The 13,589-nt window shown below is 42.7% G+C and overlaps 1 protein-coding gene and 1 pseudogene across 9 annotated transcripts in view; one reads left to right on the top strand and one right to left on the bottom strand.

The window, feature by feature from the left end:
* Nucleotides 1-4,146, top strand: part of LOC123040516 (L-type lectin-domain containing receptor kinase SIT2-like) — a 48,517-nt pseudogene extending 44,371 nt beyond the window's left edge.
* A 1,909-nt stretch (nucleotides 4,147-6,055) lies between these two features.
* Nucleotides 6,056-13,589, bottom strand: part of LOC123043566 (uncharacterized) — a 26,427-nt gene continuing 18,893 nt past the window's right edge. The window contains exons 4-9 of one of the 9 annotated variants that reach the window (XR_006419334.1): nucleotides 12,041-12,112; nucleotides 11,880-11,936; nucleotides 9,898-10,001; nucleotides 9,473-9,591; nucleotides 7,197-8,073; nucleotides 6,056-6,752 (exon numbers count right to left, since the gene is read on the bottom strand). Coding sequence is in view for 1 of the 9 variants with exons in the window: in XM_044466053.1 (XP_044321988.1) it covers nucleotides 9,995-10,001; nucleotides 10,482-10,568; nucleotides 11,880-11,936; nucleotides 12,041-12,112 (223 nt within the window). In the remaining 8 variants the exon portion in view is untranslated. Of the gene's footprint in view, nucleotides 6,753-6,927; nucleotides 8,074-9,472; nucleotides 9,592-9,897; nucleotides 10,002-10,481; nucleotides 10,569-11,879; nucleotides 11,937-12,040; nucleotides 12,436-13,589 lie in introns of those variants that run through there. The other 8 variants (XR_006419335.1, XR_006419337.1, XR_006419336.1 and 5 more) reach the window with 8 other exon arrangements.

Genomic DNA, 13,589 nt, shown 5'->3' with positions numbered 1-13,589 from the left:
GCCCCCTCAATGCAACCGGAAGGAGTTGCGTCATAATCACGTGGCAGTCATGAGACTTTAGGTTCTGGAACTTTTTCTCTGCCATATTTATTATTCCCTTTATATTCGACGAGAAGCCAGACGGTACCTTCATGCTGAGCAGGCATTCGAAGAAGATTTCCTTCTCTTCTTTGGTAAGAGCGTAGCTGGCCTGACCCTGATGTATGTCGTCTTTTCCGTGCATACGTTGCTGGTCCTCCCGTGCCTCTGGTGTATATTTTGTCTTCCCATACACGCCCAAAAAGCCAAGCAGGGTCAGGCAAAGATTCTTCATCACGTGCATCACGTTGATTGCGGAGCGGACCTCTAGGTCTTTCCAATATGGCAGGTCCCAAAATATAGATTTCTTCTTCCACATGGGTGCGCGTCCATCAGCGTCCTTCGAAACAGGTTGTCCGCCAGGATCCTTTCCAAAGATTACCTTCAAATCCTTGACCATATCATGTACATCAGCACCAATACGGTGGCGAGGCTTCGTCCGGTGATCCGCCTCACCTTTGAAATGCTTGCCTTTCTTTCTTACGGGATGCCTGCTCGGAAGAAATCGACGATGTCCCAGGTACACATTCTTCTTAGAACTATTCAAATATATACTGTCGGTATCATCCAAACAGTGTGTGCATCCGCAGTATCCCTTGTTTGTATCTCCTGAAAGGTTACTGAGAGCAGGTCAATCATTGATGGTCACGAACAGCAATGCCTTTAGGTCAAATTGTTCCCCCATGTGCTCATCCCACGCACGTACACATGTTCCATTCCACAGTTGTAAGTGTTCTTCAACTAATGGCCTAGGTACACATCAATGTCGTTTCCGGGTTGCTTAGGGCCTTGGATGAGCACTGGCATCATAATGAACTTCCGCTTCATGCACAACCAAGGAGGAAGGTTATACAAACATAGAGTCACAGGACACGTGATATGGTTGCTGCTCTGCTCCCCAAAAGGATTAATGCCATCTGCGCTTAGACCAAACCATACGTTCCTTGGGTCACCTGCAAACTCCTCCCAGTACTTTCTCTCGATTTTTCTCCAATGCGAACCGTCAGCGGATACTCTCAACTTTCCGTCTTTCTTACGGTCTTCTGCGTGCCACCGCATCGCCTTCGCATGCTCTTTGTTTTGGAACAAACGTTTCAACCGTGGTATTATAGGAGCATACCACATCATCTTGGCAGGAATCTTCTTCCTGGGGCGCTCACCCTCGACATCACCAGGGTCATCGCGACTAAGCTTATAATGCAATGCACCGCATACCGGGCAAGCATTCAAATCCTCGTACTCACCGCGGTAGAGGATGCAGTCATTAGGACATGCATGTATCTTTTGCACCTCTAACCCTAGAGGGCAGACGGCCTTCTTTGCTTCATACGTACTCTCGGGCAATTCGTTGTCCTTTTGAAGCATATTTTTTATCATTACCAGCAACTTTCCAAATCCCTTGTCAGATACACCATTCTCTGCCTTCCATTGCAGCAATTCAAGTGTGGTGCCCAACTTTTTTTGTCAGCTTCACAATTCGGGTACAACAATTTCTTGTGATCCTCTAACATGCGCTGCAACTTTGTCCTCTCCAGATCACTTGCACAGTTTCTCTTTGCATCGGCAATGGCCCGACCTGGATCATCAGCGGGCTCATCTAATGCCTCTTCTTCAGCTTCTTTCTGCATTGCCGGCTCAGCTTCTTCCCCCATTGTTGTATCATCGTATTCAGGGAACCCATGGCCAGGATAGCCGTCGTCCTCCTCTTCTTCTTCATTGTCTTCCATCATAACCCCTATTTCTCCGTGCTTGGTCCAAACATTATAGTGGGGCATGAAACCGGACTCAAATAGGTGGACGTGAATGGTTCTTGACATAGAGTAACTGTGACCATTCTTACAGCCAGCACATGGACAAGGCATAAAACCATCCGCCCGCTTGTTTGCCTCAGCAGCAAGCAGAAAAGTATGCATGCCATTAATGAACTCGGGAGAGCATCTGTCATCATACATCCATTGTCGGCTCATCTTCATTACACCACACCGAATAGACCAAATTAATACAAGTTCATACATAAAGTTCATATACAATACTTAATTAAATGCAACATACAAATAACTCTCTAGCTAAAGAATTTAAATGCAACAACAAATGCGATGAAGATCGCAACTAAGGTAACAATTGATCCAACAACATAATGATACCAAGCCACACTATCAATGGCATATTTTCTAATCTTTCTAATCTTCAACCTCATTTTCTCCATCTTGATCTTGTGATCATCGACGACATCGGCAACATGCAACTCCAATTCCATCTTCTCCCCCTCAATTCTTTTCAATTTTTCTTTCAAATACTCATTTTCTCTTTCAACTAAATTTAACCTCTCGACAATAGGGTCGATTGGAATTTCCGGTTCACATACCTCCTAGATAAAAATATCTATGTCAACTTGATGGGCATAATTTCTCATAAACACGAAATGCAACAACTAGTTTTAAATGAGAATATACCACATCCGAATCATAACAAGGACGAGGGCCGACAGGGACGGATATCAAAACCATGGCACTATGTATAACAAACAACGTATGGGTAAGATAATTATACGAGTAACTATATATCCAAATCACACAAACATCAATTTGGTAATGTAAAACATTCATAAACAAGAGCCTCACCACAAGGTGGTGCCGGCGACGGGACGGTCCGGGCGATCGACGGTGGTTACGACGAAGATTGAGAAGGCACTAAGTAAACCACACCTACATATGCAAACTAAGTGTTATTTTTGACCTCAAATTGCATATAAATCAAATACTAGCAAATATAATTCCTCCCAAATTAATCACTACACAAAGCATTGCAAGAGCTAATCTAGCAATGAGAGTTGAAAGGACAAAGTTGCTAACCTTTGTGATCATTTGAATGGATGGGGCCTTCAAATCTTGACAAATTTTGGGCAAAATTTGTGAGGAGCTCAAGGAAGAGAGGGGAAGAACAGAGGATGTGAGGGGAAAGGGGAAGAACAGAGTGGCTCGGCTGGACGAAGGGTTTATGTAGGTCGACCTTTAGTACCGGTTCATGCCACGAACCGGTACTAAAGGTGCTGGAGGGGCCCCAGACTGACAACACCCTGCCACCACTCTCTTTAGTACCGGTTCGTGGCACGAACCGGTACTAAAGGTTCGCCATGAACCGGTACTAATGAGAACGGCCGGCTAGCCGTTGGAGCCGGCACTATTGGACACATTAGTGCCGGCTCAAAATCAAACCGGCACTAATGTGTCTCATATTAGGTCCTTTTTCTACTAGTGGTCTTCGACACCGAAATATCACGCAAATGCTGGGCTATTGCAGGCGCAAGGGGGAGCTTCTCCTAGTATATGACTACATGGAAAATGGTAGTCTTGACAAGTACCTACACACAAGAAATGGCCCAACTCTATGTTGGTCCGAAAGGTATACAATCATCAAAGGTCTGGCATCAAGTTTGTTATATCTACATGAGGATTGGGAGCAGGTCGTCATCCACAGAGATGTAAAGGCAAGCAATGTGCTCTTGGATGGTAAGATGAATGGAAGGTTGGGCGATTTTGGTCTTGCAAGGATATACGACCACGAAACCGCCGCTGAAACCACCCATGTGGCTGGCACCATGGGATATATTGCGCCAGAACTCTCGCGTGCCGGGACTCCAACACCATTCTCTGATGTATATGCATTTGGTGTGGACGAAGGCCAATCTTCATCGATGAGCAAAACAACCGGGTCTTGTTGGTTGAGTGGGTGCTTCAACACCACCACAATGGTTCCATCCTCGACACATTAGATCCTCGACTCGGAGGTGAATTCAACGCGGATGAGGTAACCATCGTGCTCAAACTGGGTTTGCTATGCACGTACCCATCGCCCAATGCACGACCTATCATGCGAAAGGTCATGCAATACCTCGACCATAGTCAGCCGCCTCCTGATTTATCACCGACCTATATAAGCTACATCATGATGACCCAAATGCAAAATGAAGGGTTTGATTCACACGACATGGCATGTTCCCAGCCCGCAATGAGTGTTGCCACTTTGTCGGGTGAGTCTTCAGCGACAATTTTACGAGAGGGAAGGTGAAGCATGTATGTAATTGACCCCCCCCCCCCCCCCACTCCCCTCTCCCTTTCTCCCTCACGGTTGATTTGATGAAAGAAGCGAGGGGTTGTATTAGGAGGCTATACTTTGTTGTTCAACTGCTACTTCCCGCGTGTCGGAACTGGCCGACTTCCATTTTGTGTATGTTGGTCAATCAATGTATGTATAAGTACAAGTCGTTAAGAAAGATTTCATGTATAGGTTTGAAGGTTGGAGTGTACAAGTACTCTGACAAGTCATTGATCAGCTTGATGACATCTTACTGTGTCCACCAAATGAATCGGTAACAACAAATTACGTGCCCAGGAATAGCTTGATTGAAGTTCAAGAGTATGCATGTACATGCATGCTTCAATTGGATCGCGGTGTGAACTAACAGTGAGAGGATGACTAGATTGTTGTCGTGATCAAGGCTCAGGGCACTGGGTTTGGGCCTACCTGATCTTTGTATAGTGGCATGCTTTTTTGAACATGTAGCATTTGCTACGTTGTTGCCTCGAGGAATTGAATGTTGCCATTGGAATGCTTGGAATCACGAGTCATGGGCAAGTTAAGCTTATTTTTCACGCAAAAATTTACCATGGCAAATTGGTGATATTTTTTGTGTTATTTCAGCTTATCTTCATCGTGAAACTTTACCAATGCCGAACAATGCTTGGTAGCTTGTACTTCCTTCGTTTCTAAATATAAGTCTTTCTGGGATTTCAATACAAACTACATACATATGTATATAGACATATTTTAGAGTGTAGATTTACACCATTTGCTTTCGTATGCAGTCCGTACTGAAATCTCTAAAAAGAATTATATTTAAATATCTTTAGAAAAAAACTTATATTTAGAAAGAAAGGGAGTAAGATTCATGGTACGCAGTGGTTGTTCCGGCGTAAAGAATGCACGTACGGTGAGTGTACGGTTCCACGGGCGACCTACGCTACGTGCGGTACAAAATCGTAACACCCTACATAAGCACCCTCACACCACACGGGCATGTGCAGTGCGGTAGTACAATTTGCTCCCGTGCTGTGCGCGATCACCGGCTCGTGGGTGCTCGTCCCTCCCATACAGATACAGACCCGCCGATGTGGGTCCACTTGCAGACGGCAAGAACCCTGTCGATCTTGTCAGGTTGAGTCAATGGCTACTACTCCTTACGTGTCAGGCGTGCACGCGCTGTTGCGCGTCATGAGCCAGCCATTTGAGCACAGCATCCATCGCAAGCACCTGCGCGCAATTCATGCAGCAGAGTGCTGCGCAGCTTCTGATTCCACTGTCAAGGCACAAGGTCACCACCGGGCACCGGCGGCAACGAGTTCAGCCGCACGGAGCTGCACGAGGCCACCGTCCTCGAGCGCCGCGCCATGGCCGGCTTCCTCGGGATCCTCCACCAGCCAGGGGACCTCGCAGAGTACGTTCGCCCGTCTCTCCCTCCGTTTCTGTACGTGTGTGTGCGCTACTGTCTGAAACTCAACTAGCTCTCTCATCTTCTTCATGGTCCGCCGCCGAGGTGTTCCACGGCCTGCACGACCAGCCCACAGGCGCGCCGCCTCATGCGGCCGGCGCGGCGGCTGGAGGCGGAGCCGCCGCTCGTCAAGGAACGTCTCCGTTGTCGTGAGAACGAACTGCCCTGCTTCCTGCAGCAGGACGTCGTCGTTGCTTTGAACACTGGTACATACTAATATCAATTCACTAGATCGGTATCGCGCCTTGGCGCGAGGGTGCCGGTCCCAACGTTTTGATTAAGCAGGTAATACTAAGTTAGTAGGAATCCAGATTTAGCATATGCATTCATACATGATAATAATAAAATGAAGAAAAAACATTCAATTGTGATAGGGGTGAGACATAGCATTGCTCAATATCTGCACGAGACTATAAGGCAGAATCGATCTAAGTGCGTTTGTAAGATTACAAAAGATAGCCATTCGACATTAAGATCAAAACCAAAAGTGCAGCCACTCGACTTGAAGTTCGATACCAAAAGCACGATAATAGGAGAAGTAGTAATAAGAATAGGAACATATAAAGGAGAGCTACAGAGGAAAATACACAGGAGCTCTCGGGTGCTCCACACCCCTATACGAAAAATATTCGTAAAAAATTCCCAGAAAATAAAAAAAATCTAAATTTTCGGGATGTCAAACCTGGTCCCCCAATCTACTTCCGTGCGAAATTTCGTGAAAAAATACCCAAAAACGCATCCGTGGCGAAGGAATTACTGCTCGGAAAAAATGTACACAAACAGTGTTTTGCTATACATAGGAAATTTTTGTCTTTTTTGCCGCGAACACGTTTCCTGGTATTTTTTTCACCAAACCTCATACGGGAATACATCGGTAACCCACGTTTGATATCCCAAAACCCCAGATTTTTTTTCAAATTTCTCGGTATTTTTTTTCCCTGGTATTGTACATATAGGGGCGCGGAGCACCCGAGAGCTCTAAATCCTCGTCCGAGCTACAGAGCCATAGCTACTAAGCATACTAATAGGTGGCTTCATTCAACTTCCTTGTCGATAAATTTCATAGGCGCCACTTCGCACAGTCCTAATGCAAACAACTTGTGAGATATATGGCATATTATCATCCCTGTATATGCAAACTTGTGAGATATATTGGAATGAGATGAAGTTTCTAAATCGGAACTGACAGTATAAATATACAACATTCACTCAATCAAAAGGGCTTGAAAACTACATATATGCACCCATGTTCTCATTTATTAGCATAATTATCCATAGAAATTCCTAGTTGCAACGGAAAATGAGATTAGCTTGTTCATTCAAAGAATTTGCTTTATCGATCCTTCTACACTCATTAATGAGAGGAAAACTTTAAAATATCAATAGAAGAACAATTACATGGAGAAGCAATCAGACAAAACATTCCAATATGGCGTTCCAGTAAAACATCTTTCAAAGAGCAACAGAGGGAGCGAGAATTAGGATGTTACATAAATAGCACAGAAATGGTAGCAAGTACAAAAGATAGTACAAAATGATCGTGTTGCAAGAGAGTGCACTAAAATTTAACCTTCGCTGTCAGCGATGCATATCGGATCGTCGTTCGTCGCCCCTTTCATGATGTGGTTGCTACCAGTGCTCTAGGAGAAACAAAGTTGCGTTAATAGTAATCTGGCAAAACATACTTTCACTAGGAATAGTAAAGTTGAGATCATATAAAAGATCAAATACAACTCATATACTGTGAGAATTGAAACTCTGTACATCAAGTACAAATCTTATTGTCCCTACTCTATTCACGAAAAAATGGTAGTAAATATACTGTTAGTCCAGTGTGCTTCTGTGTAGTTCTCAATTTCTGCAGCTTTAAACAATTTAGTGTCTATCCTATTTTTATGTTTAGTTATAGGCGCGTCCATACATCTGATCAAGAACAAAACAACGCCCAGGTGTATTAAACTTCTTTTGCCAATGGCAATACCAGAACGAAAGTATTAGTACATGGTTTTATTAACATAATATAAGAACATAAAGGCACAAATGGTCAAGAAGAGGGGATTGGGGCGAGGAGGGGATGTGTCGTGGGTCTGCTTAGCGACAGGAGATTGGATATCGCAAGGACGAAGAAAACCTCCATTGTCGACCGAATGGGAGCGCCTCATGTTCTTAACGGCCCTGTACTTTTCCTAGCTCCCACAACCTAGCTGTAGAAGCGTAACAGATCTTGGAAGAGAGCAAGAGAAAAGAACGGATGGGAAAGGATATCTTACCTACCTCGATCGAAGATCGACACGGAGTAGCACTTGCCAGTCTTGTCCCTCGATAAATCTGACTCATTCGGGAGCGCCGTGGCCGAGAGCGGCGGATCGAGTCGCCGCGATGTGGAAACCGGGAAACGACAGTAAAATAGGATTTGTCGCTCTATATCCCTTCCTGTTGTGCTCCTCCTGTAGATGGGCTGGGCCAAGTTAAAGCTCGGTGGGCTTGGTAATAAAAGCATATATCTTCCTGATGAATTGATAGAATAGGATTGTCCGAAAACAGAAAAGGCAAACCACATAATACCACAATCCAGCAAGAAAAAAATTAGATACACGAGCAGACTGTTGTATGCATATCAATGAGTACGAGAATAATATGGCCACATGTCTTTATTTCGATATCAAACGCATCTATATATATATGTAGTAAATTATATTTACATCTGTTTTTTATTATTTTTATTCAACAGTCCAGAAATGCCCATTCGTGGAAATCTCTATGTTCTCAACTGATGGTTGAGACAATCAACCATCAGTTATTTTTGTTTGTCCAACAAATATAAGATATGAAAGCTTTGTAGGCAAGCACAAAAAGACCAGATTCTTCAACAACTTGGCGATTCAGATGCAATAGCACTGTCCTCATGAGCATATAAAGAGAAGAAACAAGGTGCATTTCATCTCCATTACAATTTGAAAATATAAAGAGAAGAAACAAGGTGCATTTCATCTCCATTACAATTTGAAAATATAAAGAGAAGAAATAATGAAAATCCATAAGAAAGGCCAACAAAATTAAAGGTTAAAAGGGGTGGAAAACTAAAGAGTGGATGAGCTCACCGGAGGGTCCTGGCCACTACGACACATATGGCCATACTAATGAACAAACGCTTCCTAGTGTACATCAGAGGTTCACATATGTTACAGTTTGCTATCTAGAACAGTCTGAACATGAACTTAATTCTATTGGATAATTCAAAATGTGGTGTTGCATATACAGTAGCTAGCAGATACTATACTTGAACTAAAAACTAAACCTATAGTTGCCTGCTCTCTGATTTCAAAGTAGCATGGTTCAATTCATGTAAGGCAAGAAACACATCAGTTTGAAACTATTAGGAACAGGGGCACAAGCGTAGCTTAGAAGTGGAATAAGTAATGTACTCCTCTCTCTCGCTCGCTCAAAATTACAGCATTGCACTTGTTCCTAACTCATGTTGTGATGTACTAAGTTATATGAGTCTAAGTGCATGTGTTTTTGTGTGTCTGCATAAGTTGATCTAAGTTCACCATACGGTAACCGGCCATGTCCGAATAAATTGAAATGCCCAGACAAAATAATTCATATCCAAGTCCCAAATGGTTACTACAATGAAAATAAATTTGAGATCAGAGAGCAGTTAAAGGAAGACATACAACACAGTTTCGACATTCAGTCCAGGAGTGCATATACTTCTAAAGAACATGACTTAGTTTATTTATGTAGCATGGATCCTTTCATTTGAAGTAGGGAAGCACATGAATTTCGGCTACTGCACATAAGAATAGGCGCTGGGCTTGGGGCGCAAGGTAAGGATCAAAATACCGTGGGGTGGTGTGGAAACGGCGGGGTCGCCAGCATCGATTCCGTACCGTGGAGAAAACTGTAGCAGTACAATAAACCTCTGAAGCAAATAAGCTTATGGATAAAGTTACATATCTGATCTGTCAAAAGGGGGAAAATAGATCAAAAAATCTTACTATTTAAAAAGCTAGTGCATTTATATGCTTGTAAGCCTAACTGAATTAGCATATAGGCACACCAAATTTCAGGATATCCATGTAATTGGTATAGGAGCAGTAACCATGTGCATATCAACGAGCAGAAAAATAATATGAGCACATTTCTTTCTTTCGATATCAAACAAATATCACATATCACAGGGCAGTTATAAAAGCATGCATCAAGCTTAAACATGAAATTTGAGATGATATCGCCGCTAGCCCGCTACACATTGTATATACACATACCTTCATCGTCAACTGATGTATATCAGGTTGTTATTGCTTGGCCCTTTCACAGTGTGGCTAGCTCGAATGGTCAGCTTTTCGGCAGGGCGGTGTTCCCTTAAAATCTGATCATACAAAAAGTCACAAATTTTACACATCAAATCACTGTCATAAGAACATGCACAGAGGTTAAATTAAGAAGTCCAAGACAAATTCAATGTAGTATCCATAATGTGGTTGCTGCTGGAGTCCTAGGAAGAGCGAAACTGCATTGACATTAGTATTCATACCTATGCTTGTTCAGGAATTTGGATCAAAATATAATTGCACATGTCATAACAATTGGACATGAACACTCATCTGTGCATTTGTGTGTCTCATATATTTGTTTAGAGCAGAACTTGTCACACACACGCACGCACGCGCACACACACACACATTGGAAACGATGGCATTTAGTTTGGTGGCATTAAAAAATCAAGGGAAATTGCTACTAACAGAGGGTATAAAATCATTTCAATGAAAATAAAAAAGCTGCTACATGCATCAAATTATAATGTCAGCTTTCAGCCCACAAGGAAATCAAGATTGAGAGATAGACACGCCTGTGGGTCATCGGAGTCACTTCGACGAATTTCTTCATGGAAGCCGTCGTCCATCTCTTCGGTGTGGCAGAGGTTGTGCCTCTCCCTCTAAGCACCAAGTGGCAACAGTCTAAGTCATCATCATAGCGACAAGAGAAATGGTGAACTAATAAAAGGTTCAGTTTTAAATAGAGATGGTTGGCTTGCAGGCGATGAATAAAATAATTTAGGTGATCGATATAATTCTAATTCTAAGAACTGGGAACCTTTTTGTGAACCCCCATAAGACAATATGTTGCTTTATGGCCACAGTATAGTAAAATGGAAGGTTTAGTAAGCAAGTAAAGAAACCTACTGAAGAAAATGCTCTGCAAATAGAGCTTCTTTATCCCGACATCTCTCAAAAGTAGAAATAGTATTGTACATATCCATTTTTTTTTGTTGAATAGATTCTGAATGTATCATTCTTGTGTTCACGAAAGCAAAAAAAAGGGCAACCTGGTGCATGTAGCTCCCGCTTGCGCAGGGTCCAGGGAAGGGTCCGACCACTTTGGGTCTATAGTACGCAGCCTTTCCCTACATTTCTGTAAGAGGCTGTTTCCAGGACTTGAACCCATGACCTCATGGTCACAAGGCAGCAGCTTTACCACTGTGTTCACGAAAGCAAAGGTATGAATAATTTATAGTCTGATACTTGACTAACTAAACCGCTTGGAACAAGCTATCACCAACTTATCAACAAACTTGTACACAAAGGGGCCTGTATAAATATTCAAACCACATGAAGAATCCAAGCAGCAGTCCTCAAAAGTGCCCAAGCCACTAATATTTGGTAGTCTGTATAAGAATGATTTTAGTACAATGAAGATCATACCACATCCCAGCAAATAGCTAGTATATATCCGGATGAAATTAGTCGACTCGTAAACCTTGGGAGCAGGCTATCCTACTTAACAAAAAGGCACATGAGGCACCTATCTAGTTCTCATTTGCATTTTACCAAACGCATGGGGAAATGCAAGTTGATTATTTGTAGGTCCGGGAAACATCAATTACATTCTACGCAAACTAAGCACCAATAGTCATGGCTCACCAGTGCACCACCAGATCTATGCACCACCAATCCAAATAATTAAAAAGGAGGACACTTGATCGATCTGCATCAACGGCCCGTGCCTAAACCACCAGCAATGAGCTGAGAAGGAGGAAGTTTGACTTCTGCTGCTTGTGCATCCAAAGAACGTAAAACAAGAAGTTCTTATATCTCACACCAAGCAAGGAACCAAGGATATGCATGTACTGAATGCACATAATCTTGCCACCACTCAAAGGCTGCTACCAAATTGATATCATCGATAAAACAATTAAAAGCATCTTCCCAGAAGCGATGTGAGACGGATGCTGAAGATTCGCACTCACCTATGAACCGTAGCATGCATACATATGCTCCATTCAGATCCTTCATGGGCTCCAATTCTGCACAGACCAAGATGAAAAGGCCCAAATCAGCTCACCCGCATCACCAATAAAGCAACAGACAATATATTTCCAGCAATCATTCATGTGATTCCATCACTAACATGTCCTCCTCTATCAAAAATAAAGTAAAGATCACAAGCATGTAGAGCATTTCTCCGACACCATAGAGGATTCTGAAATGGAAGTGAAAAAACTGACCATCAGTACCATATGGGAATGATTATACTGTTCCTACTGTCTTCTTAAGAACCACAAAAGAATAGGTAGAAATATCAAAGTGCCAAAGCCACACACAGCACCAAAGTACCGTTCGGGTCCTAGGTAAAAGAACCGAGAAAACAAACGAAGCATGTTGGAACTGTAAGCAGCCCTACACAACAAGACCTGAGCGCACGCACAGCGTGAGGATGACGGCCATGCGATGGTGACCCCGACAGAACATCGACGTGAGCCGTGACCTGCGCTTCTATGATCGACAACAATTGAACCATATAACCTAACATTGGGAGGGGGAAATCTATATAAAACAGAGATTTATGGTACACAGTATATAGATAAATATGTATATGGCTTTTAGTGCCCAGTGTAGCAGTACACATGACCATCAGGAAAATTTCAGAACCAAAAGGCATGGAAAGGAGTCAAATATATGCTATAGAAAACAAAACTGGGAATGTCAAGAGGACGTAGACAGTGTCTATACAGATATCACAATACACAAGATATATAAGATGATGTAATAGTTACTATGCTTTGTATCCAGTAAAACCATAACAGAGATCAAGCAGTACTCTAGTAATATAGCAACCTATTCATCTGAAATGCAAGCCATGACCTCGTTGATAGGGGAAAAAATATGACATTGAGAGCCAACACAACCCTGCATCTACAAACCTTATCACAACCATGCTCACAGATACAAGAATGAAAACAAAGCTAAAAAATACATGACTGCGATTTAGCACAAGCACATGGCAGGAAAGGAATGATCATAGGCATCTCTCCTAGATCTACACATAATAAATGAAACAAATAAACTAACGAAGGATGGTCGAAGAAGAGCAGGACTAATGAACCAGACAAAGACATAGACAGAGGCCATGTTTTATACAGATTGCACCCTCCTGACAACACATCTACCACATCTGCATGGTAACGAACAATTTTTATGGACTCTATTTGCCACGCCATTGACCACTTTCATAGCCTGAAGAACAAGACATGCACAAACAAGAAAACAAAACAAACAACCCATACAAATGGCTGCATCTTGTCGTCACCTAACTACTACAACTATTGTCCAACGGATAGTCTTTATAAATCATATCTGCAACGACAATGGCTTGTTCGGTAGCTCCAACAACATGGCACATGCAAGCAGTTCCAACAAACAAATCAGCTGGACATGGTAGAAATGTAGGTCCCACCAAGATTCATATAAGTGACAAAAGCACAAAAATACAAGCAGAGAATGACACTCTTAGATGCCAGACTTCTACCAATAAGAACACAAGGAAGACACACGCTCGCAAGAATGCAAGCGCAGGGCTATGGAGCTGAGAGGTTAAGGAGAAAATGGGTTGACACTACAAGAAATATGTCAACTAGTGACCTTTTGTTAGTGATCCTGGAAGAATTGGTCATAAATTT

The sequence above is a fragment of the Triticum aestivum genome, chromosome 2B (genome assembly GCF_018294505.1).
Source record: "Triticum aestivum cultivar Chinese Spring chromosome 2B, IWGSC CS RefSeq v2.1, whole genome shotgun sequence".
Lineage (NCBI taxonomy): Eukaryota > Viridiplantae > Streptophyta > Magnoliopsida > Poales > Poaceae > Triticum > Triticum aestivum.
This window is presented reverse-complemented; position numbering and strand designations above follow the sequence as displayed.